The sequence below is a fragment of the Microtus oregoni genome, unplaced genomic scaffold (assembly GCF_018167655.1).
Source record: "Microtus oregoni isolate MIOR12 unplaced genomic scaffold, Mior012 000041F_ref0000270, whole genome shotgun sequence".
Classification (NCBI taxonomy): Eukaryota; Metazoa; Chordata; class Mammalia; order Rodentia; family Cricetidae; genus Microtus; species Microtus oregoni.
In genome coordinates this window covers 15063063-15088166 of record NW_024543208.1, presented here as the reverse complement: position 1 = coordinate 15088166, position 25104 = coordinate 15063063, and the positions used below count along the sequence as shown (strand labels likewise).

General features: G+C 44.8%; 1 protein-coding gene across 1 annotated transcript; it reads right to left on the bottom strand.

The window, feature by feature from the left end:
• Positions 1–820: 820 nt before the first annotated feature.
• Tnfsf8 (TNF superfamily member 8) lies at positions 821–25104 on the bottom strand. Its single transcript, XM_041632569.1, has 4 exons — positions 24871–25104; positions 14664–14706; positions 3527–3598; positions 821–1215 (listed from the first exon to the last, which is right to left on the bottom strand). The coding sequence occupies exons 1-4, from the start codon at positions 25078–25080 to the stop codon at positions 821–823; spliced, it is 720 nt and encodes a 239-aa protein (XP_041488503.1). The 5' UTR covers positions 25081–25104.

The following is a 25104-nucleotide window of genomic DNA, read 5'->3' as shown; positions in this document are numbered from 1 at the left end:
CAAATAATTTGTCAAAGTCTGTCCCCCACAATGGTGCAGAAATCTTAAGCCTGACCAGACTGGGGAACTAAGTGGCCATTCAGGTCAGGAGAGGCTCTTGCTGTTTGTTGTCCTGAAGGGCTCCCCTTTTTCACAATCCTCATTGTCTGTCAACAACTTTCTTGGGGACTTAAAAGCCACATGAAGAATGGACTAACAGGTGTTTGAAGCAGGGAATCCTATATGCACATCCCAGGAGATGTCAGCAGGTCTTCCCTAGAAAAGACAGAGCATCACCTTGGCATTCCAAGCTCATAGAGTATCATTCTACAAAGCAGCATGGAAGTCCCTGGGACCTGCTGAGATGATGAGCAGACAGATACTCCTGGCGGTATCAGTTTCATTGTGACATGTGGGGCCTGTCTCTGTTTGGGACCTTCCAGAACTCTATCTGGAACCTCAACTCACAAGTTTCATCTGAGATGAAGGAAACACTGGGGAGACACAAATCCACCCTCTAGCCTTTCAGATTCAGACCCTGAGTTTCAGGGGGAGGAAAAAGGTTCAAGATCAAACAATGAATTAGTGGTTAGACTGGGGCTACCCGGCTTTTTCTAGAACCCATGTGAGTATCTGTCCACACACTATATCCCTTCCTTCCTCTCCATCTGAAAGAGACTTCACGTTTCAAGGCTGTGTATTTCCCAAGGACAGAAGGAGAGTACACTAATTCACACACTTTGCTTCAGTTGCAGTAACACTCTCTTGCTGCCCACATTTGGACAGATGAAGAGCTGTCTGACAGACAGCGTTTTTCTACCTGAAGGCCAAGAGAGACTGTTCAGTCTGAACTACTATATAAGAAGAGAGACAGCACGTTTTCAAGAGGAAAAGTGTTTGTGTCCACGTACTGGAAGTTATCCACCACGACTGATATGGTGGAGTTGACCTGTAAGTAATACAGCAAGAACTGAGAGAGATTCTGGTAGATGTTCTCGGTTTGAATTCCAGACTTGCACACTGTTACCAGTGCCTGTTTCTTGACCGTGGTATTGACAAGAAGCTGCAATGTCAGGTCCACAGAATGATTGGAGCATTGCACGAAGAATTGCAGTTGACAGATAATGAAGTACCAGCCCGGGAACTGGACTACCAGGCTTCCATCCTGGTATCCGACTCCATGAATGTGGCCATCTTGGTTCCATGACAGTTTGGTACTGTTGAGCTGTTTTGACACTGGAACGATAGAAGCAGAATTATTACTCAAATGTTAGGTACAGGCTGGAAAGCTGTTGTTCAAGGTCCCCACTAAACAACCATGTTGTCTAGAGCACCGCCCACTGTACCACACATTTAACATCTTCTGAAGTACTCTTTCTAGAATATTCTTTCATAGCTCATTGTTTCTATTTAGGAAGGCACAGAAAGAACACCACCTGTCGTTTTTTTTTTTTGTTTTTGTTTTTGTTTTGTTTTGTTTAATGCTCAAAGCTGGAGGGCTGTATCACATACAACAGAGTGCAGGAAAAGGAAAGACCTAGCAGGAGGGTTTCCTAAAGGAAGGCAGCACCTGCAGATGGTTTTAATTATTTTCTATCACATATGATTGTTGATATTTTCTTTTTACTTTTTTTTCAGTGTCTATGTGTATATGTATATATGTGTTTGTATTAGATCCATGAATGTCTTTAAGTGCAGGTACACACATGTACAAGTGTGTATTTAGCCCAGAGGACAACCTTGGGTATCAGTCTTAACACACTATGTATCTTGTTTCTGTTTTTTCCCTAAAGATATATTTGTATTTGTGTGTATGAATATGTATATGAGTATATGCAGTGTGTGTGTGTGTGTGTGTGTGTGTGTGTGTGTGTGTGCTTTTGGAGACCAGAGGTGGGCATAAGATACTCTGGAGATGGAACTCAAAGCAGGTAGTTTTGAGACATCTGATGTGAGTGCTGGGAACCGAACTTGGGTCTTCTTGAAGAGCAGCAAGTGCTCTTAACTGCTGAGCCATCTCTCTAGCCCATTGCCTTGTGTTTTTGACACAGACTTTCATTGGCCAGAATCTTGCCAAATAGATTAGGCTGGTCAGCCAATGCGCCCCACAGATCCCTTGTCCTTGCCTTGGCAGTCCTGGCATTGTAAACATGAGGAACCATGCTTGGCTTTTACCCCAAAGTCACTTCCCTGGCTCCTTTCTCTTTTAGACCTTGCCTACCTGGACTGTAGTTTGCAACAAGGTCTATGCTATTGTGTCATTTGACATGAATGAGCATTTAGTGTTGATTACTGGTTTGATAGTCATTGAAGATGATGTCAGAGAGGTGACACTCAATATTGTTCAGTTTCAGTATTGAGTAGCCCAGGAAAATCTGTTAACTTTTGCGTTTAAGATAAAATCACAGTATGATTTGACATGCACGAAACTGTCAACAATGAAACCCGTTATGGCAGGCAATTGACATATGCTAATAAAAAATAAGATACACCTTTTAAGTTGGTCTGAAGTTTTTAATGTATCCTTTCCTTAAAGGGCAGTCAAGCATCCTTGCACAGGCTGCTCACGTGCACAGTGAGAGGCCTGCCACATAAGACTGTTAGAAAGGCAGAGAATCAACAGAGCCTCTAAGCTAAAATGTTTGTGTGAAAGCCAATTCTCTGAGTCCTAACAAATGAAAATTAACACTGACTGGTAAAGGTGTGTCCAGACCTGGGAAGCTGGTGTGCTAGTTTAAGTTGATTCAACGCTTTCTCTTGCTGCAATTCAACTGAAAGGCATGAACCAATCTGACTGCAAAATGGCTGTTCAGAGAATCTTGGTCATCTCTTCCGTAGTTCATTCTTTCATGCTCTAAGTGCCTCTTACTTGCTCATTTACAAGGGATTCTCACCTGAAGGACACCGCAATATGCAAACAGGCCCTGTTCTAAGGAGCTCATTAAGCTGTCAGTTTGAGGACCAGACAATTTTGTAGTTCCCCTGAGAAGAACTTGGAAAAGGTAGAGATGGAGGCCGTTCTTTCTTCACACTGGGGAAAAGACTGAGAAGACAGGTGCACAGCTGTGGGGTATTGGGAGAAGGGAGAGGTGATGGAGGTGAGGGACAAAAGAGTCTTCAAAGGCCAGGTAGGAGGCACAGATGGGTGATGCACCTGCTGAGGGAGCTTTTGAACGTCTGTCCATCTGTCTGTGGCCGTATCCACTCACTGTACAATTCCTAACACGGTTTCCTCCAAGCTCATGGTTATCTATTTATTTTAATTGTGCCACTGAATTGTGCCATTTCTAAACCTACAACTAAACTTTTTGTTGTTGTTTTCAGCAAATGGGGCTAAGAAAAGAAGAATCTTGTAGCTTTGGGGAGAAATACTCTCATCTTTTTCATCTAAGACATTCAAATTCAATTTATGAAAAGTATGATGTTAGCTAAGAGCACATGCATGGGCCAGGTTTAGCTAGAGGACTCGAACTGCGTCTTCTGGGGTAGAAATTGGCACAGGGCATGGCCTTTGCAGGGTTAGATTTTTCTGTCTTTGGTTACTGACCTTTAAGGTAGGCCCATGACTTCTTGAAGGGAGTTCTTTTCAGGGTACATAAGAGGTCTTCCGAGCAGTTTCCTACAAACAAGATCAGGTGTGAATCATCTTGTGCTTCTCTGGGAACTGCAGGCAACCATATCCTTTGCCGTGACCCTCGGAGACTGCCATTTACTACCCTGTTTGTGGGATTAAATGAAAACAACTCCAAGCTTTGGTTTTCATTTTTCTGTTAAAAGGCTTAAGATTTTTCACATTTCTGGAGTTTATTTTATTTATTATTGCTACTTGGGTTGTTACAGAAGATTATGGAAGTTAAACAAATATGATTCGAGTTGCCATGGTGTACTGGGCACCATTTCTGACAGTCCTCATGAAAGGTGTTATTGGGTACCTATAATAGGTGGAGGGAGGCTGGAACCTCATGTCCTTCAGCCCAAACACTGGTCTTCCCAACAGCAACACTGATTGAGTTATTGCTACCCAGCCTGCCGTGTGGACACTAGACGTGCGGCTTTTACCTGCATCAGCTAATCTGGTTCTCAGACTAAGCCAGGATCAACTTTTATGAAGACACTCAAGGACATTCTTAAGTCTAAGTAAACAGGTGGAAATGTGAGGATTCCCTACATCTGTCTCATTCTAGAAGATGGAATTCTTTCTTTAGGCAACCCTGCTAAACAACAAAGATAAAAAAAATCCCTTTCAATTTTAAGAGGACAGAGCAACACTGGCATTTTACAGGAAGCCTCCCATCTGGGGCTTCTTTGGTTGAGGCAAACACAGTATTTGTGTCATTACAGCATCTGAGAAATATAAGTATTTTTAATGTCTTCACTAAGGATGATAGCTCTTTCTTATTATAACAAGCTATTTTGTATGATAAGAACCAAGTTATACATTTTTTGTAATGACTTATGAATTCGATTTATTTTGAGCAAATCTCTTCTCTTCTTTGGGCCCTGGCATTCCTGTCTGTAAACTGATGCTGATGTCTTTTTGATGATGTCATCAGAGATAACCACTCAGTCCAGCCATTAGAGACTAACAGGCATAAGCTCATGCACTAGGGCCTGTGCCCTGCTGTGCTTTCTTATTCTGTCTCTGAATATTATGAGCACCCTGCCCATCCCCTTGTTTTCTCTGCCCAGATTTGAGAAAATCCCTGGAACCTGAGAGTGGTTCAAAGTTGAGCGAAGAGTTCCCTCTGCTGTCCCAGCAAGTTCACTACCAGAGGAAGCTCCAGCAGAAGTGGGGGCTGTGTTCTTCCCCATCTGCTCCTGCCCCACAGGAGCATCTGGCTCCGCAAGGGCTGATGGCCAGCATTCATTCTCTAGATCCTATCCATGCTCATCATCTAAGCAGTTTTCTTGTGAGGCCTGCTGCCGCCCTGCACACAGACATGAGTGTGTATAATTAGAACCCCGATCCCAAAGTGTGATATTTGAATGGATTGTGACTGCAGATTGTGACCTTGTTGTCCACTGTAATCTTGGAGGTTGTGGAACATCAACCAGAAGGAAACAGAGAGATGCAAATCTGGTTCTCTTTGCTGGTAACCACTCTCTGATTTCTGTTACCTACAGCTCCACGAGTGGTATTCATGACTTCTTGGGTTCTGACTCCTCCCTATCTCTCTAGTTGCAGCCTGTACCATCCCTCATCCCCCTTTACTCTGTGTCTTAATAGTAAACAAGGTCACCATCACTACCAGCATCACAGCTGATGTTGATTATTTTTTGTGGTACTTTGGTGAACATGTTATAGCCATGATTTCATTTCATTTTCACAATTGTCCTGTGAAAGACAGTTTATAGTTTATAGTTGTTTCCATCCTGGATATAAGAAACTCTAGGCTTTAAAGGTTAACTTGCTTATTCTTAGCAGCACAGCAGGTTGCTGGTAGGCTGGAGATTAAAACTCAGCCAATGAGACTCTAATGCCCAAACACATTTTCTCCCACTCGTTGGAATTTGGAGGCTTGCTGGTTCCCCAAACAACCACATAGATATGCTTCTGCCTGAAGACCTCCCGTTCCTGACCCTGGAATTCCTTCTTCCGTCAAGTCCTTTGAAACAACCCTGGCAGAGACTGCTGTTTAGTCTCTCTTGCTGCTCAGGCTAGAAGACCCTTCATAAGCATTTGCTGCTGGGGTCATTTCTTATCTCCTTTGGTAGGTACCAACTCAGTCAGTACTTGGAACATAGGTGGTGAGCAGGGATGTTTGACTTGTCCCCCACCCCCACAGGAAGAACGCTGATCCCACTCTCACAGTTCCACCAGTTAGTTGGGAAAGTAGGACTCGCGCCCTTCACCAGAGTCAGGAAGTCACATAAAATACAGACTCTATCTCTCTTGTCCAAAGGCCCCTTCGCATCAGGTGGCTTGTGGTGACATTTGCAAGAGCTGAGCATCTACAAATGAATGGTGGAAGAAGTACAAGCCCAGGCTTGCCTTTCACACATGCAGGTTTTTTTTTCTTTCTGTTTTCCCCCTCTTTGGTCTTCACTTGTATAGTGGGGTAACCTCAGCTGTAATTCTGAGAAACCCAACGATGGAAAAAAGCAATCTTATTTTGCATTTCCTGAAGTCAAATGGCAGGCATTTTTAAACTTTTCTTAAAGAATCAATTCATGCTAAAGGAGAAACATGGGCTTCTCCTTCTAAGAATGGTGTTGCTGGAGCTGGTTGTCAAGGGAGTCACACTGTTGAGCTTAGGAAGACCTCAGAGGCAACTGTCTGTTCTTTCACACCTGGACATATTGCCAGGGAAGTAGAGAAACAGATGCTTGGTGAGGCCCAAACGCCAAAGATCTCAGTGGTTTCTGAAGGATTGAAAAGCCCTCAGCCAGTGACTAACACCCCTCTGAGGCACTGTCTCACACATAGTGGTGGATAGACCTACACCAAGTACACCCTAAGTTATAACTCAAGTCAGAGAGATGCAAGCTTAAATATTTGGCCATCCAGGGCTGATCAAGGACTGGGTAGGATGCTTTGAAAGTCACAGGACTCTTGTTATGACCTACACAGTGTTATGTGGGGTACCAGCCATGTAGCTCAAGTCTCATCAGCCTGTGACTCAATGATAAGATATTCTACAGTGGATATGAAGACTTCTAGAGGGGACTTCATGCAGCAGGAACCCCGCAGGGGCCCTAGAGCTTTGAGGATTGGCTGCCAAGACTGTGAATCTCTGTTCTCTGCTTTCCCAGTGAATATGAGTCTAGAGGGGCTTAGTTTGAGAAATAGAATATGAGAACTATCTGGACGTGGAGGCTAAATTGATGGGTTGGGTGTTGGGATTCTGGGAGTTTCTCTTTCCGATTTTATGTTCCTATCTAGATGGAGAGCACTGTAGACTGAGATCTGGAAATGCCTCTCTAGATGATTCTAACAGACAGACCTGCTGTATCTCTGCAGTGCTGTTACCGATGTGGGGTGGCAGGGGGCTGGGAACTGGGGCCAGGACTTCAGTTCTGGCTCTAATGTTTGTGCCTGCTGCTCTAACCCCAGGTAGGAGACCATGTCTGCACATGTTCAGATTTTCAGAGCCCCAGGGGACAAAAGAGAAAAAAATTCACCTCGGTGGCAATCTAAGTTATGACCATTCTTCTTCTGTAAGAATTTAGTATGGCTTTTGAAAGAGAAGCTGCCTTCAAGAGCCCCTGTCCAAAGTTGGCAAGCACATCCCTTCCATGCTCCCAGTGTTGCCCCCATTGCAGGCTAGTCCTACGTCACAGAGTGAGTTATGACAGAGACAGAATGAGAGTCTAAAACTGCAGATTCTTTGGCTGGTCAATCTGTCTTTAGACCATTGGGGACTCCATAAATGTCTTGGGAATCAAAGCGTTCAGATAGATGGAGTTGGTGCTTTGTGTTTTTTGTTGACAAGTTCTGACTTCTAGAGGGATGATGGACTAATCTTTTGCTTTGGAAAGCTGGAGAGAAAGGTATGTCAACCATACCCCAGTGTCTCCTTCCCAAGAGAGGAGGGGAGAGAAGGGGGTAGGGATGGAGATTGCTGAAGGCAGTGGAATGGACTGTGCACTGGATGGTGAGGACTGTGGCAAACGTAAAACTAGACCCTGCCCTGGAGAATTTATAATGCTGTGTCCAAAGGCCAAGGGAGTGGAGACGATGGATTTTATGAGTGGGAAGATTGAGCCCAGAAATGCGGAGTTTGGGGACCTCACAGCAGGTGAAAGATCACCAGCGCTGGGCTCAACACTTGCTGTCCTCACTCCTAGTGCTGGGCTCTGTCTTCATATGGAGCAGGGATGTTAGAGGAAGAAACGAGTCTGCAGCCATTCCACACAGTGCAGCTGAAGTCTCAGACACAGCTGGAGGGAGGGGCTGGGAAAGCAGCCCTGGAACCTTCCCATATCCTGCAGTGTGGGAGAATGGCAGAAGAGAACTTCAAGTCTGTGTTCAGAACCGGGCCAAGTCAAAGGTCAGGGTAACTGGGCTTTCTAGTCAGATGATATGTGATCTAAATGACAGTCAGCTTATGCTCTGCAGAGCCTCTCCTGTTGGGACCAGGCAGACAGCCCTTCTCAGAGCACATGTGATTCCACTGAAAGCTCTGGCTCCATCTTTCCCTTTCCCGGATTTCAGCTTCGGTACCAGCAATGTTAGGACAGTAATAACACAGATCTGGGGCTGATGTGACACACATCAAGATTACAAATGGCAGCCGGCCCAGCACATGGCTTTCAGAGACACTGCAAATGTGAGGTCCCTCTCTTCCTGTCTCTTGTTACCTCGGCGCAGCTCTGTGGTGGCACTGCACGGTAGAGAGGACCGGCTAACGAGACGCCATTAAAATGAAACCCGTGCGATTGCCTGTCAGATTAGACTTTCTAGATTCTGCAAACAATGGTTCGAGGCTTTCTGATACTTTTAGGGAAGTATAAGGACTTCTTGGAAATATTTTAATCTTTGAAGAAACAGAGTCCTGTATTTCAGTTTCAGCTCCCTTGGAGAGCACTCAGGAAAGTCCCAACAGCGACATCTAGAGGAATCTCCACTCCAGGAGCATTTGGGACCAAAGCAAACCCTTAAACTGGTGGGGTCAAGTTGGGGTGGGGGTAAAGGGGGTAAGTCATTTCACAGGCCTTAAACCTAACAATTTCCTTATTACCACCAGGCCAAGAGCATTTATGATACAGACATAAAGAGCAAGTAAGAAGCCATTTGTAAAGGGCACGTGGCTGATGGCTCTGGATTCAGGACAGCACTTGGGAAACCCCAGATAAATAGAACGCTTATTGTTGAACACAGAGAAAACAAAGGTTGAAATCAAGTTGGAATTCGCATAAATCCTGTGAAGGTTTTTGGGAGCTGGAAGCCTTTTAAATCCCAAACTGTTGTGGTATGTACGGTAAATGTAATCGACTCGAGGAGTACTTATCTGGAGTTCATGTACAGTGAAGGCAGGTTGAATTGGCATTGTTGGGGCCTGGTGTTTAAGGAACACCCTCAAGTTCTTCTAACATTCTAAAGAGCCCTTACAGTGCCCAGCTTATTTGCAATGAGGAAGCACAGAAACACTCTGAGAAAGTTAGACTTTGGCTCAGACATGGGTCTGAATCCCATCCTGGGTACATGCTAGCTGTATGGCATAGCACAAGCATGTGGGCCTCTTTGAACTGTTCTTTCTTCTCCAAGGTGAAAATAATATACACCTCAGCAGCTGGCCAGAGGATTGAATGCCATGGGTACACCACTGGCCCTGCTATCTAGCTCACACTGATATACAACACAAACAATACCAAGCAGTTGGTTCCTCTTCTCTGGCCTGGGGCCTGGGCTACCTGCTGGCAGGGATTCAGGATCACAGATGTTGTATCTGGGGCTTGAACTGAGTATAAAAAGCAACCAGTTTGAAGTCTAGGACTATCTGCCCTTCTTCCTCCTCCTTCCCCTCCTTTGCTCTCTTTAGGATAATAGGACAAGGAGACATAGCCGCTGGGTTAGAGATTTGCAAATCGTATCTGCCAATTTTAGCATCAAATTTCAGCCTTTCCACCTTCTTCCTGTTCTCTCCTCTCCCCTGCCCTACCTCTTTTCCCCTCCCCCTCATTCTTTTTGGGTGTGAGGATTAGGAAGTGTGACTTTAGAACCTCCGAGACTCTCCAGAACCCCACTGCACTTCAGTCTGAAGGGCTCACTTCCTGGGTACTTTTGACCGATTCCTGTTAGCTCTGCCTTGAGTAAGAGAAAGTGGCTGTCAGAGTGGATTTTAGGGAGAGTGTTCGGACTGAATGGAGGACAGATAGTTTTTTTGTGGCCAGTGCAGTAACTGGCTAAAAGGCAACTTACCACTGCCCCCACCCGCCCAAGGAGCTGAGGGAAAGTGTCCAGCAAAGGGGAACAAAGTAACAAAGTGGAGACTCAGGCCTTCTGAATACAGCTCCATCCCTCAGAGTGGAGCTGGGCCCTTCTCTTACTTTCTTGAGAGGAAGGGATTGTGAGGGAAAGGAAGGCTGCCACTCTGTCATCTTTGTCCTTATTGTTTCCGTATGGCACGTTGCCATAGACTGCCCGGGTCAGTGGTGTCCTGGGGAGAGCCTGGTCAGCTTGGGTGCTCAGTTTCCTCACCTCGGGATGTCTTTCTCACAGGCCCTCCCCATGTAGTCCCTTTGTGTTTCCCTTTGAGTCCCAGAGGCTGGGGAGGCAGTTTGCCAAAGCATAAAAAAGCCAACATAATGAAATGGTCAAACAATCCTAGGATAGCTATTCAATTCGCAGATTTTATATTGGAAGCAAAATCCACCTGTCCCATGCTTCAGCGGTATGGTTTAGCCATGAGATAAAACCTCAGAAGTGGGAAACACAACATTCTGGGAGGAAACAGAATTGCTTCACGTTCCAAGCCAGGACTGTAAGAATGCCATGTTCTGGTCTAGTTCTTTGTCATTGGGGTCCATTTTCAGCTGGAGGCAGAATTCAAGCCAGACTGGATAGTGAGCAGAAGGGATCCCCAGAACCTGCATTTAATGTCTGAGTTTCCTTCAGGCTTTCAGGACTTCTGGGTCCCATGAACCACACAGCCTTTGCAGGGAAAAGATATCTTTTTCTACCGACAGGGATGGAATCAACCCAGGTCACACGACCTCAAATCTACACAGAAGCCGCAGTGGCCCCCTGTGTTCCAGAACTTAATGACAGAGTATGCTATCTTTTGAGAAGTTCCTAGTGGCTGGAATAGCTTCTGCCCTACAGGGCAGAGTCTCAGAGGGAGACGGTGTGCTGTCCCTTGCCGCCATGTTAATTTTTCTGCATGTCTCAAATTTTTCTGCAGACATTGCCATACAAAGAAGCAAGGCTCTGCTGGGACTCCTGGGAAATCCAGGTAAAGGGGGCTGCGATCTGAGATTCAGACTAATAAGCCCAGCTCACAAGGAACATAAAAGGTTCTAAATTCTGTGGAAGCAGAACATTTGACTATGAAGTGGGGCAGCAATGCAGGAGCCTTAGTATGTGGAGAAGGTAGGGTCATTTCATGGAACGTGGGAGAGCAAAGCATACCAGACGGATGCTCTGAGGTTCAACGCAGAGGAAAATGAAGATATAACTTGGTTCACTTCACGTTTATGGTAGGCTCCCTGTAGCAGGAACTAAACCCAGTGAGAAGAATATGGAAACGGTTTGCCTCCCAGGGCTTCTGTTTGGCCACGAATCCATCTGAGCCCTCAGAATGCCCCACAAGTCTCAAGTGGGGTAAGTTTGGGTTGGCAGTTGCCTGGGGCCTATCCTGGCCAGGAATGGCAAGTTTGTGGTAGAACTCATTACCAACACGGGTGTGGTTTTCTATGGTTTCCCTGTTGCTAAGGATATCCTGTGCCAGGGTATTTCGGTATGTCTGCAGAGCCTGCATCCCAGGCTCCGGTCACTGCTGGTTTCCTGGAGCTGGGAGATTTACAACAGCTGTCATGACTGAGGGCTCCCCATCCTCGTGGCTTCTGTCCTTGGGACAAAGCTCATGACACCCCAAGGATTTCTTTCCAGAAACTGTGGAACGTAGGTCTTCCCTGCTTGGGATGTCTCCTAACAGTGTCCCCCTTTTTTTCTCCTCCTCTTTCCTTTACAAAGAAGGCAGTTTGCTTCTTGTTTATGCTGAAGCCCAGCTTGGTGGTGAAGGAGGCTGTGGCTTCAGATTTTCTTCAGACAAGTGTCAGGCTGTTTCCTTCTGTCTTTGTATACAGGACAAGAGGGTTCTAGTTGCAGGAAGTGTCAAAGAACTCTGCTACTGTGTGTGTGTGTGTGTGTGTGTGTGTGTATTCCTGTATGTATATATGTGTAGAGGTCAGAGGTCAACACTGGATATCTTTCTCAATTGCTTCTGTCTTATTTTTTAAGACAAGGTCTATCATTGAACCTGAAGCCTTCTGATTTGGCTAGACTGGCTGGTTAGTGAACCCCAAAGATCTTCCTGTCTCTACCTTCTCAGTGCTAGTTGTAAGTATACACAGGTGCTCCTGGTTTTTCTGCGGACGACGGGATCTGATGGAGCTTTCACATGCTACAGTAGGCACTTTACTTACCTACAAGTCTGTGCAGCGAGCACTCTTCCCAGCCCCAATGTCAAATACTTTAGAATATTTAGTAGTGATGTTTGGAGAGGAGAAAAGATGTTCCTAAAGAGACCTCCCTGCTGGTGTGGGAAGCCAGGTTTTGCCCTCAGATGTTATTCTTTCTCCCTCCCCTTGCTACCATGGCCACAGTTTGCAGAGCTAAGGCAAGATGTGCATTAGAGGTGGGCCTCAGGGGCAGGGCGGAGCAGGGCGCTCGCTCCTCAGAGGGAGCCTTGGGTTCTCACAGTTCGCACACTGTGTCTCTGGCAAAACCCCATGCTGTACTCTTAGCTCTTGGGGCTGACTTTGACCTACCCAAAGGAAATAGGGAAAAGGGAGGGTATCATCAGCCTTGATGAACGGAACCTGGTTGTAGAAACACTGAATCAGAAGCTAGTTTTTGTCATTTTTAGTTTTTGCTCTGCTGCTCTGAATCATGAGCCAGGGAAGGAAGGAACTTGTAAAGGGTCAGACCCACGGTTCCCCAAATTTCCCATCTCATGAACTAAAGAAATATCTCCCTCAAATAAAAATCTGGGGAGCAACATGGAGAAGACATTTTGCTTATTATTATCATTAGAACAAAATCAGTGACAGAGGAAACAACTGGTATCTATCAATATTAATTTCCTACCTTGAAGGGAGGGGTATTTTCGCCAAAACACAGGAGGGTGTGAGTTCCAAGAATGTTTTACCTTAAGTGTAACTGACTAGCTGGCAAGAGAAAAGCTTTGTTTTCTATTTCCTATTCCATGTGATCTGGTACTAACTATAACCTGCTAATTGGAGTGGAATTTTGTACTTGGTAACCTATGATTGGAGTGTCCACAAACAAAAAACATGTCTTCACTGTGGCTGGGGTCCTGATGCCTAATCAGGGCTATCTTTGTCATTGACACTATTTCCAAGGGAGGTGTGGCTCCTGTCCCTCACCAGGTGGAAACTTCCAGTCTTACTGAGAAATATCTAAGTGGAGGTGGCAGAGGACAATGGAAGCATAGACTAGGGGGGTTATCTTTAATCGGTGATGATCATTCCTTGAAAAGCTCCATGGAAACATATGTAATAAGTTAGCAGAGTGTCTAACTGTATATACTTCCTGTACCACAAATATATATCTCTATCTATCTATCTATCTATCTATCTATCTATATCTATATCTATATCTATATATATATATATATTGTACACACACACGCACACACACACACACGCACACACACTGTCTGTTATTCTGGTTCCTGGGTCAAATCCAACCACTGCTCATTCTGTAAATGAGTTCTAGAGGGAATGCAGGCAGGCCTGCACAATTGTTTGTCTCTCCTAATCACGGCAAACTGCAGGACTGATTTTAGTCAAGATGAGATGTGCAGAGCCTGGAATATTTACAGTCTGGATCTCTGGAGACAATGTCTGTGGTCTCTGCACTTTACCTCAGGCATGGGAAATGATATCACATTCTAGGGACTAAGTGACTTTGGCCAATATTGAGATATTGTTCATCAAGCTAAGGTTATTTATTTGTCTGAAAATATTCAGATTGCTTGTCCATCCAGGGCTCCTTGCTCACACTTTCTAAGTCTCCAGTAGGATGCCCCGAAGGAAAGAAACAATAACTGCAGTGCTCTTGGTGTAAGACCTGCGTCTGTTTCTCTATGTCCTCTGGTCTCAAGGATGCCCAGGATCTCTACCTGGTGTCTGGGAGGGACTTCATATCTATCCTGTCTGCTTCCCTTTCCTCTCTTAGTTCTGTGGGTAATTATCTGTGCTCGCTACCCAGGTCTTGAATATTGTGGGTGGAATTTAGGTAGGGACTGATGTTTTGAATGTAGAGAAACTGGGAGACATAGACATTTTTGTGTAGCCCTTATGATATTGAGCAAGACACTTTCTCTCTAAGTCTGATTTGTCTTTCTCTGAGCTATGACATTAGATAGATGATCTTGAGTTTAATATTCAGTATTATCTGAACTCTGCACGTATGCCCTTAGGGACTAGTAGGGACAATATGCTAATCAGTAGCTTCTGTGGCTGCTAATGTAGAGGGAATGAGTCTGTTTTCACAAGTCTTCAACTTCGTTAGGCATTTTGGCTATCGCCAGTTATTTGACCATGACTATCTATATGCTGCCTGTGATGCCAAGCAATTGTGAGCTTGCTCTGATTGGCTCCTCTAGAACCACAGAGAGATAAGCACAGTAATTTCTGTTTAAGGGAAGTGTAATAGACTTCCTTGTGGGACATACAGTTATATTAAATTTTTTTTCAATTTTTCAATAAAAAAATTTCAACACGTTTCTAGCTCTAAATACAAGGTTGCCTTGTGTCCCTGCCAGAGTTCACAGCCTGGCTGCACCGATGGTGAATTTTGTTAGGCAGGTGGGAGGTTGTGTGGCTAGGCACAGTGATCGGGAATTACCCAGATAAGTCAGAAGCATCATCTCACCCAGCCCCCACCTCCATCCGCCCCACTCCTATTGTGGACGGTGATGGCATTTCTTGTAGATAAGCAGGCACTGCGTCTTGTGATGGCATCTGAATGATTCATCCTAAATCTGAGCTCTTACCTCCTTTCAGGGGAACCTTCTCAGTTGTTCTGGGAGTAGAGTCCTGGAAGGAAAGAGAGGAGCAGGGTCAACATCCATATCTCACAAACAAGAAACAGGACAAGATGGCTCGACCAGGGGTACACAGCAAGTTCACGGAACTCAGGCCCACAAGTGAAGCTTCCACCTCCCAGTTGAGAGCTTTCTTCCTCTCCTCACATGCGACTGGTTTTCCCCTTAAGTCAACATGAGATCAAATAAAGTCAATAAATATATGCACTTTTTTTCTTTCCATATTTGGTTCATCTCTAAGTGTTGTGAATATACATGGAAAATATCTTTCTACTTAGAAGGTTTTTGGAAATTCTGTATTAATTAGTGTTTATATTCCAATGATTGTGATGATATGGTAATAAACTGGTTCTCTGACCTCATGGATTTACTGCAAGTTTATGTCCAGCTATAATGAACAACAATTTATAAATATGTAGCATGAACAGAAGTATATTCATTCCCATTGTATTGCATATGATTCTTTCTATAATAATCATAAATGTTTACATAGACTTTATGTAAAATGGGTAAGAGGTTGATGGGAACATTGTCTGCTAGAGAGGAAACTATGCTGGGGGTCAGAGAGGCTTAAAGAGAAAGGTAGCTACAGTGTTCCGAGAAGGTGGCCCACAGAGATGGAGGGGCACTAGTTTAAAACAGATTCCTCAGAGACTAGCTTTCCAACGTCCCTCACTTTTTACCTAATGTTAGTCTAGGAGGGCATGAAAGAGATCTTCCATAAAGGAATGGAATGTCACATTTGCCTTTGGACATCTAGGTCATAGTCACCTCTAGTGCATGTCTCTGAGACAACAATGCAGAATAGAAAGGATGCGTATTCACATGGGAAATCTCTACCAAGCTAGAAGATGGCCTCTGAGTCCATGGGGCTTGCCAGGTAAGGGCTGATGACCATCTGGGGTACCATTTTAACTTATGTCCCCAGGAACCCCGTCATTCTCCTTCTGTGGACACTGTGATCTGAGAAGTAGGTCTTTTCTCTAGTCCAAAAGACGGTGCTCAGCCAGGGAGGCCTTGGGAATACAAGTCCGAGTGTCACACTGATCTGGAGACAGTCTATAAATTTGGGCCTCAGTTTTTCAGGGGAAGGGATGGGAAATTGACTTTGAAGATCCCTTCCCCCTTTTTGTTTTCTGATTGTGTTTTTTCCCCTGAGAGTTCTGAACGAGGATAATACTGTTTTACATCTGTGATTGCACGATCACCCATATGCTTCTTAGGAAAACCTGACATCACAAAATTCCCCTTTATGTTGTCTCTGTCAGACAACAGGCAGCATTTCAAAACTTATCAAGCAGCTGACTCAATACCAAGCATGACTTTCGATTGACATGAAGTTCAAACACACGAAGACAGGAGTCTCCATTTAGATGAAGCCTGACGTGACTGATGCACCGAGTGCCCTGTATCCAACTAGGTACCTAGAGTGACTGGTAGGAGAAAAGACACCAGCAGAGCCACCCCAGGGGCAGAGATGCTAGCGAATCATTTACTCAGCTTTGGGTGACCTGCGGTGTGCACTGTGTCATATAGACACGCTGTGGACCTAGTTTATAAACACAGCCATTGAAGACCTACTGAAAAATATGGAATCATAACTGTGAGTTGTGGCAGAGCTATGAAAGGACAAGAGTGCTTAAAAACAGAATTTCGTTTATTTTTTTTTTAATTTATTTATTTATTAAAGATTTCTGTCTCCTCCCCTCCACCGCCTTCCATATCCCTCTCCCTCCCGCAATCAAGTCCCCCTCCCTCATCAGCCCAAAGAGCAGTCCAGGTTCCCTGCCCTGTGGGAAGCCCAAGGACCGCCCACCTCCATCCAGGTCTAGTAAGGTGAGCATCCAAACTGCCTAGGCTCCCACAAAGCCAGTACGTGCAGTAGGATCAGAAACCCATTGCCATTGTTCTTGAGTTCTCAGTAATCCTCATTGTCCACTATGTTCAGAGAGTCCGGATTTATCCCATGCTTTTTCAGACCCAGTCCAGCTGGCCTTGGTGAGTTCCCGATAGAACATCCCCATTGTCTCAGGATGTAGGTGCACCCCTTGCGGTCCTGAGTTCCTTGCTCGTGCTCTCTCTCCTTCTGCTCCTGATTTGGACCTTGGGATTTCAGTCTGGTGCTCCAATTTGGGTCTCTGTCTCTGTCTGCTTTCATCGCCCGATGAAAGTTAGTCTCCAGGAGGATGACTATATGTGGATTGATCTGTAAATTCTTATTCAGCAAGTTTGGTTAGAGCTTGGCTTGCCATGATTTCTCATAGGTTCCCAGGTGATGCTGATACTCCTGGTCTCCAGAACAGCATTAGCTTTGAACATCAAGGGTATAAGCAGTGTATCTGGGAGGAGGATCAATTGTATGTGATGGCGCTGCAGTCACGGAAGGGAAGGTCTTGCTTTTGCCTGTTAACTGAGAGTTTCTTCTTTCTCTGTAGGCAGGGAAATGCCAAAAATATTGGCAAGGGTTTCTGTAGCTTAATCCTTTATCCAGGGTCCAGGGAATTCAGGACTGTTCCTATGTTGAAGAACACGAGGTCTTTACAGCTTCCTCTAGCTACCTATAGTCGATGTGATTCCAGAGTTAACGTGAGAGACAGGCCCAGACATCTTTCAGAACCTCAAGCTGATTTTGTAAGGAAGGATGCCAAGATACTCTAGTCAAGGGCCAATGCTGGGCTGAACTTCTCCAGCGAGTTTCCTTCTGGCTGAGGACAGAACAGTTCATTGTTCTTTTCTCCCTGGTTTGCAAGCAGTCCTTGTATTGGAGGATGGAGAAGCAAAGCCTGAGGGTATGATGACTGCTCACTTCATCAGACATGACAATTATTGTTAGATTTTGTCAGAGATTGTTTAGACCCCAGGCACTACGCTGAGTGCAGTCTGGAAACTGTTTTAATAAACCTTGCCCAGGAATTCAAGACCTTGACTGAGGGAAAGGAGAGCTATCCTGCTTAGTGACTTGGCTTCGGGTAAGGTAGGGCACAGACTTGACCTAGATGAAAACAAATGAATACCCCCTGGCTGTCCCCCATAGAGTAACTCGGGAAAAACAGTCACCATGGTTACCAGCCCCTTATACATTTCCTTAAAGATATTTCCTCTTTTCTTTTAGCCTCTGTGGGCATCTGATGGGCATTCCAACAGTCCTAGAGTTCTTTCTGTGTAAGGAAAGAATGGTTGTGCTTAGTTTGTCCCCAGGTGAAATGACCCCACCTTAATCGTTAGCCGAGCACTGCTTTCTTCTCTCCTTTCTTTACTGTGATTAGAGGGCCAGTGATTCCTGCTCTAGGGTGTTGGAGTCACACCAAGATGTAAATTATTAGCAATTGTTTGAAAACAGTGGCTGTTTGAGAGAAACTGCTTTAGCCTTAGAATGTGTTTAATTTGTCATAATTCCCTGGAAGCTCACGGAACAAATGTGTACAAGTTCCTGGCTTCCCAAATTTGCTTCTCAAACCAAATCCTTTGTTACTGAAAGTTACCAAAGGCTACCAATGTGTGGATGTTCTAGAGTGAATTCCAGACCCTCTGTCTTTCGGCTTTGTTGTCGTCTAAGGTGGGTCTCTGGCTCACAGCACATGAACATCTCTACTATACGTAGGTTGGTCTGGGAGCCAAATCCTCTCTGGGCCTTTTTGTATGGCCTTTAACTAGATTCCCAGAATTCCAAGTTGTCTAAGACATAGTGGAGTGACTTAAGGATCACGAAAGATCACAGAGATGAGAAACTTGGTCATACTGGCTGTGAAGGCCAATGACATGCAGCGTTGCCTCTCTAGATTCAGGCAGACAAAAAAGCAGCATGTTTTCCCAAAACCCAAGGGGAGACTGAATGACAGTCATCAAAGACTGCCAAGGAAAGTGTTTGTCTTGGGAACTTGTGGTTTGGCAGGTCTGAAATTGCTACCACAGTGACTTAATCAGCATTTTTCCTACTTGCCAAGACTTACCATCCTGTGAGACATTCATGAAACTAGGCATTCTGATGCAGTGTGTAAACTCTGAGGTGTTACTAGGTCTAGTTAGTCTCCTGGCTACGTCAGCATGTCTGAGCCATGGCCCACCCTGTGAGCGTCTGGGGTAAGCTCTGAGGTACTACATAGGTCTAGTAAGTCTCCTGGCTACGTCAGCATGTCTGAGCCTTGGCCCACTCTGTAAGCGTTACTGACTTTAAGACACGACACAATAGCCAAGTATGATACTTATGATCTTGAAAGGTGGCTCCAAGGAGTTGAACTTGGATTAAGATTAGGAAATCTTCCTGCTCTGAAGATAGAATTGGTACTTTGTGCCCTTGGCTTCATCTATCAATGTATTTTGTTATCTAGTTCCACTTCCTGCTTTGTCTTTGTCTGCTCTGGAGTATGGCCATTGTTCATACTGCAGTAACTCATACAATCCAGTTTGTCTTTCTCTGAGGCATGCATGCCTCCACTCCTTGCCTGACTAGCTGGGTTCCACCTCTACCTGCTTTCATCCTGCTAACAGAGAGCTCATCGTTATATAACATAGCGAGTGAGCGGAAGGAATGACAGCATCTAATAATCTTCCGTCATCAGACCTTAGGATGGTAAAGGATTCAGGGAGGAATCATCAGAAAATGCCAGACTTCTAAGTGGAAGACATGTCTTCAGAACGCCACCTCAGATTACACTCACAAGAAATGTAATTCCCAAGAAAGAGTGCTTCACAAATCAGATGTGGCTACCTGTCCCTTAATGATGGGACTAAACATATAGACATATATAACCAGACATATGCCCCTAACTATGCTATAACAAGACCAGCATGGATAAGCCTCAGGCAGACCCAGAACGTATGCTGTTCTACTACATAATTGGCCCATCTCTTGCAGAATAGTCAATGCCACAAAACCAACACTTGAGGGTAGGTGTGATGATGGTTAGCTCAGGGCTTGCCAAATTTTCTTGTTTTTAAAGATGTTCTGGGAAGATTCTTAAAATGAAGGTTTGACTCAGTAGCTCTGGTATGGAACTAGGGAATCTTAATCCCTTTCTGTGTGTGCATTATTGTGTGGGTGTGTACTGTTAATATTCATGAGTCTGAGTGTGAGTATGTATATGCAGTGATGTACTTGAGGTGGTTAAAGGACAGCCTTGAGTATCAGTTCTTAGCTTTTGCCGTGTTTGTTTCTTTGTTGGTCACTACTGCGTTTACTACCTACTAACTGGTTGAGAAGCTACTGTGATTCTGCTGTCTCTAGCTCCTATCTTGTTCTAGGAACATTGGGTTTACGATTGTGTACCTAAATGTTGGACATGCAAATTTAGGTCCTTGTGCTTGGTGGCAAGGGATTTAACCAATGGGCTATTTCTCAAACCAAGTCTGTATTTCTAAGAAGCTCTCAGGATAATTTATTTATTGATTTGCTTGTTTATTTTATTTTTCTTGTGGTATTAGAGATTGAACTCAAGCCTTGTTGCCTATACTAGGCAAGGACCCTAGCACTGAATTATATCCCTAGGCCTTTAAACATTTTTATTTTGATACAGAGTCTCATTAAATTGCCCAAGAAGTTTCTGATCCTACTGCACGTACTGGCTTTGTGGGAGCCTAGGCAGTTTGGATGCTCACCTTACTAGACCTGGATGGAGGTGGGGGTTCCTTGGACTTTCCACAGGGCAGGGAACCCTGATTGCTCTTTGGGCTGACGAGGGAGGGGGACTTGATTGGGGGAGGGGGAGGGAATTGGGTGGCAGGGAAGAGACAGAAATCTTTAATAAATAAATAAATTTATAAAAAAAATAAATTGCCCAAGATGATTGGGAGGGGACTTGATTGGGGGAGGGGGAGGGAATTGGGTGGCAGGGAAGAGACAGAAATCTTTAATTAATAAATAAATTTATAAAAAAAATAAATTGCCCAAGAAGATTTGAACTTTGTGACCTTCTTGCCTTAGCTTTGAGAATAGCTAGGACCACAGGTATGTGATGTCCAACCCAGTAGGGCTACCCATTAAATCACAATGTTTCAGATTTAAACATAAGTAGTTATCACACATAAGGCAGTGTGTGAGCCTAGGTTGAATTCTAGACTCTCCAAATAACAATAAAACAAAACAGCCACAGAAGACATGGGGATGAAATATGGACTGTATTTGATTGTATGCCATTAGGCAAAATTGCCGAGTTAGCGTGAACTTTCTCTGCTCTAGGAACAGTGTGAATAAAGACGGACAGCAGAATACAGGAGAGTGAATCCGCACTGCCTACAGCTTGCTTTCTGATGCTTAGAGGGGTAGCATGAATGTGATGGGTACTTGATTGGTTTAGGTGGAAGCTTAGATGGGCTTTATCATACCAGTTTTGAACATTTTCCAAAGACCATTTCTAAATTTCCTCAGGTTCAGCTTACATTCTAGTTACTGCACAAAACCCACCCTATCCTAAGCAGAGGTCACTACTCTTCTCTTCTTCCGGAACATTCCGCCTGAAGCTCAAGTTCATGGGCTTCATTTTCTCAAACTGAAGAGTCCATGTGAGTCTTTCCCTCAAAACCCTGCGTGGGGCTTGGTCCTTAGAAAATTCTCAGCATCGGGAAAAGCTCAATTAGTTAAACAAATTCTTAAATAGAATGAATCCAAATTCAGGGAGTCACTTAAAAAGTGTCCCAGGGCACTTCCACTATCTACTATCGAACAACAAACTGCTAAACAGCCCCAGTCCTATCCCAGCTCTCCCAACTATCACCACACCCATGTCGGTGCTCAACTTCATTCTCTCTCAAAAGAGAAAGGTAGGCTTACTTGCTTTCTCTTTCTAGAGATGGTGTACAATATGTGGAAAGCAGACAACCTGAGACCTTGCTGTACCACTCTGGATGGTGTGTGTGTGTTTGCCTTGGTCTAGAGAAGCCCAGCCTCCTGGTTTAGGAAGCAAAGAAGTGAATAAGGACAAGGGTCCAGAGCTTTTATTCACATGTAAACACCTGTCTGTAAAGTGACAGGGATTCACTCTTTCCCGGGGGGATAAGAGATGCTCTACTGTGGTTTTTCTTTTGCTCTGCTCTGTGGGTTGACAGTTCATCTTGACTCTGGATCCATACACTCGAATTACTCAGTTTTTCTTTCTTTCTTTCTATAATGATGTAAAGAGATGTGTCTTTTACGATAGACTTCCCTTTCCTCAAAGTAGTACTACCTATGTGGAGGCTGATAGACAACATTTATTTAGGTAACAAAATATATATTCTATTCCCATTCCTAGGCCTGTATTTATAAGTAATGGTTTGGGAAAAAATGCACAGAGGGCAAAAAGTCCTAGAGGGAAATGGAACAGCCCCCTCGAAGGCACAGCTAAATCACGAAGCATCGGCACAACAGAGTGGGATGGTTCTACAGAGGCACAAAGCACGCTCTGCACATAGACATGGAGGTATCGCTAAGATACCCCCGGTGAATAGAATGACATGTGTATGTTGGGTATTTGTAGATTCTCATATTTATGTAAGAGTGCACAGGAATTTGTCCATGGTAGCCGTCTCTGCAAATACAGGTTGTTGTTAGGAGGACAAGGTGTGAGAAACATTTAATTTCTTTTCCCTTAACTGTTAGTTAGTTTCCCCAAGCAATGTGAATGTATTTCATAATAAATGTTTTGTTAAAGGTAAATAAGTACGGATATTGCAGGAGGCTTTGAAAACATCACGAGAAAACTGTATAAGCAGTGCAAGGACAGAAACTTTGCTAAAGGTGTTGGCTAAAGCTGTATACTCGGTGTCTATAGCAGTGTCCTGTACAAAGCAGATCCTTGATAAACACTAAGATTGATGCCTCTGTTTCCCTTTTCTCTTTCCTTTGGAGCTTTCACTTGGAGCTACTTGGTCCTCTAGCCAAGTCTCATGCATGACATGGTTAACTGACCCTTCTCCATCTCCTTTCTCAGACTCTGCTTTTGTCCTGGGGGAGGGCTCTCCCTCACTTCATTCTTTCCTTGAAAAGTGTTCCTATTTCTCACTCTGACCAGACACCGATTTCTTCTTCAGTCTGCTGGGTAAAGACCCCTTCACTGGTGCTCTCAGGTGGTCCTGTGTATGTCAGCAAAGCGATTCTATTCTCACAGCTCCCCAACCAGTCCCGTGGCACACAGAGAATGCTGTGTGGCCATCACCCACCCATGTTTAATACTAGGATCTGAGTCTGAACTCTTTGGACCCTCTTCTTGGTTTCTTTGACAGATTCACCCCTGAGCTTCTTCAGATGCCAAGTCCACCTGTTTCCAAAGTCCCCATCCTTCTTCCTACTGGATGTCTCCCTGAGAGCCCAGGCCTGGGGACCTCACATTTCCCCAGGTCCCGTCACAGTTAATATACTAGAAATGATATACACAAAGCATTAGATTCTCTATGCCATAAGAGTTAAGATGAAAAGCCCTAGCCTGTGACAAAGTACCTGCCATTTGGGAAATCACTGCACACCAGAACATAGACTCAGACTGTGAAGTACATCTTTCCATACCCAGGCACAGAGGTAAGTCAAATCGATGCCCTAGAGGATAAACTTCAGAGAGAGAAATGGGAACCAAGACCTTCCACTCTTCTGCCACCATCAGTGCAAGCAGAGGGAGCAGCCTTCCCACGGAACAATCAAAAGCAATTAAGCAGTCCCCCCGTGCCTCTAGCTCAGGGCAGCTGACTTCAAGCCCTGTCCCCTGCCTGGGCTTCGTTTTCTGTATTGCAGCAGCAGGGCAGAGAAAAGCCCGTCCAGCGTTCACAGAAGGAATCATTTCCACAGCTGACTGGAACACATACTGACTCTACCAGAGTTCCCTCTGGTTCTCTCATCACCATCATCACCCCTCCCTCACACCCACAAGTTCCACCTGCATCCTTCAGCTGAGGAACTTCTCAAGGCACCCGCAGTCTGTCTTTTCTGACCACTGCTTTACAACAGCACATTTCTGTGGCCAAACCACACTGACAGTGGCAAGTGTGTCCAGAAGGTGCCCAAAGGTTTGTCTAGAGAGTCATTCTTAGCAGGTGATGAACCCCACTAGCCCTGACAGCCAAATCAAATGTCAACAACACCATTCTTACACTCCCGCGGAAGAGTAGCCTCAACACTTCCTTTAAATGTCAGTACTTGGTGACACCAAGGCCCGAGTTCTCTCTCAACAACTAGAAAGTTACTGAGCCTTTCGTCCAAGACAAAAAAGAGAAGCCAGAAAAAAGTCTAGAAGATTATAATATGATGAGTGAGAATTATGAAATAGTACCAGACGCATTCACACTTGGCCAGGGAGTTGTCTACGTGGGTACCATTCATACAGTCCCCAAATCCCCATGACTGGCTCTCACCCAAGCTTGTGAGCTGTGCATGTTGATGGTACAATATTTTCTAGAGGCTGAGTTTCTAATTTTCTACAATTTGGCTTTTGTCTTCAGTTCTTTAGTCTTACTCCCCTCCCCCATTTTAAACAAAGTAAATCTCCCAAGTCAGGGTGGTCCTGCATGTTGTGTGAACATCTCAGGGGGTACGGGTGAAAAAACATTGCTATTTTCTGTTCCTCCGCTCTATTTCTCTCAACACCCAAGGCTCTTCAAAGCTGGTGACTTGTGTGAAAGCTTTTGATTTCTTTTGTGGGTTTTAACACTAAAGTACCCAGAGCTCTGGAGGGAGCCTTGGCTTCTCTTCCTTTGTTTTTTCTATACCACAGTTTCTGAAACTTAGCTAAAACACAAAAAACTAAAAACAAACAACAAACAAAACCAACAGTAACAACAAACTCTTGGCAGTAGAGAGGTCTGGGAAGTCCTGGGAGCATAGATTGGGGACATAACCCTAGAAGCAGGCTGAGCGTCTTACAGAGGTGACTTCTCTCTGCCTACTGTGAGGCTCTGCCTCAGCTGGGCTTCCAGCGTCCTTTCTCAAGGCCAGTGGTTCCTCTCTGCTCTTTTGGCTCAAACATGTCTGGAAATTTTTGAGCTCAAGTCCAGTTACATTCCTCTAAAGAGTTACAACTTAGTGCGAGGCCCTCGTTCCTGTTTCTCGCTCCCCTTTCTCTGTTACGACGTCTGTATATATGCATAGTTTTTTTATTTGCATTTTTAATTTTTTTGCTCCCAATTTCTCTTTTCTCTCTCCTAGAGAAGCACAGATTATAAATAAGGAAAGAGAAGCAAAAACAAGTTTACTCACCTTCTTCTGGACTACCAGGACCAGTATGATCGCCATTGCCACAACAAGGCACACCAGCGCGACGGTGCTGAGGTAGAAGTAGCTGTGGCTTGTGGTTCTCCAGGACCTCGTGCTTCTCCAGGCACTGGCCACCGAGTCGGGTGGCATCTGCATGGCTGGGGCAGGGGACAGGGCCCCACAGCTGCCTGCTTGCTGCAGCCCTGGCTCCATGCTTTATATAGTCTGCCCCACATC

Excerpts from the sequence above, each read along its gene's own strand:
- Tnfsf8 (XM_041632569.1), bottom strand. The coding sequence starts at position 25,080 with ATGGAGCCAGGGCTGCAGCAAGCAGGCAGCTGTGGGGCCCTGTCCCCT. Across the intron at positions 3,599-14,663 it reads GAAGGTTCCCCTGAAAGGAG|GAAACTGCTCGGAAGACCTC; the intron begins GTAAGAGCTCAG and ends TCTTGTTTGTAG. Across the intron at positions 1,216-3,526 it reads GTCATGGGCCTACCTTAAAG|TGTCAAAACAGCTCAACAGT; the intron begins GTCAGTAACCAA and ends CTATCGTTCCAG.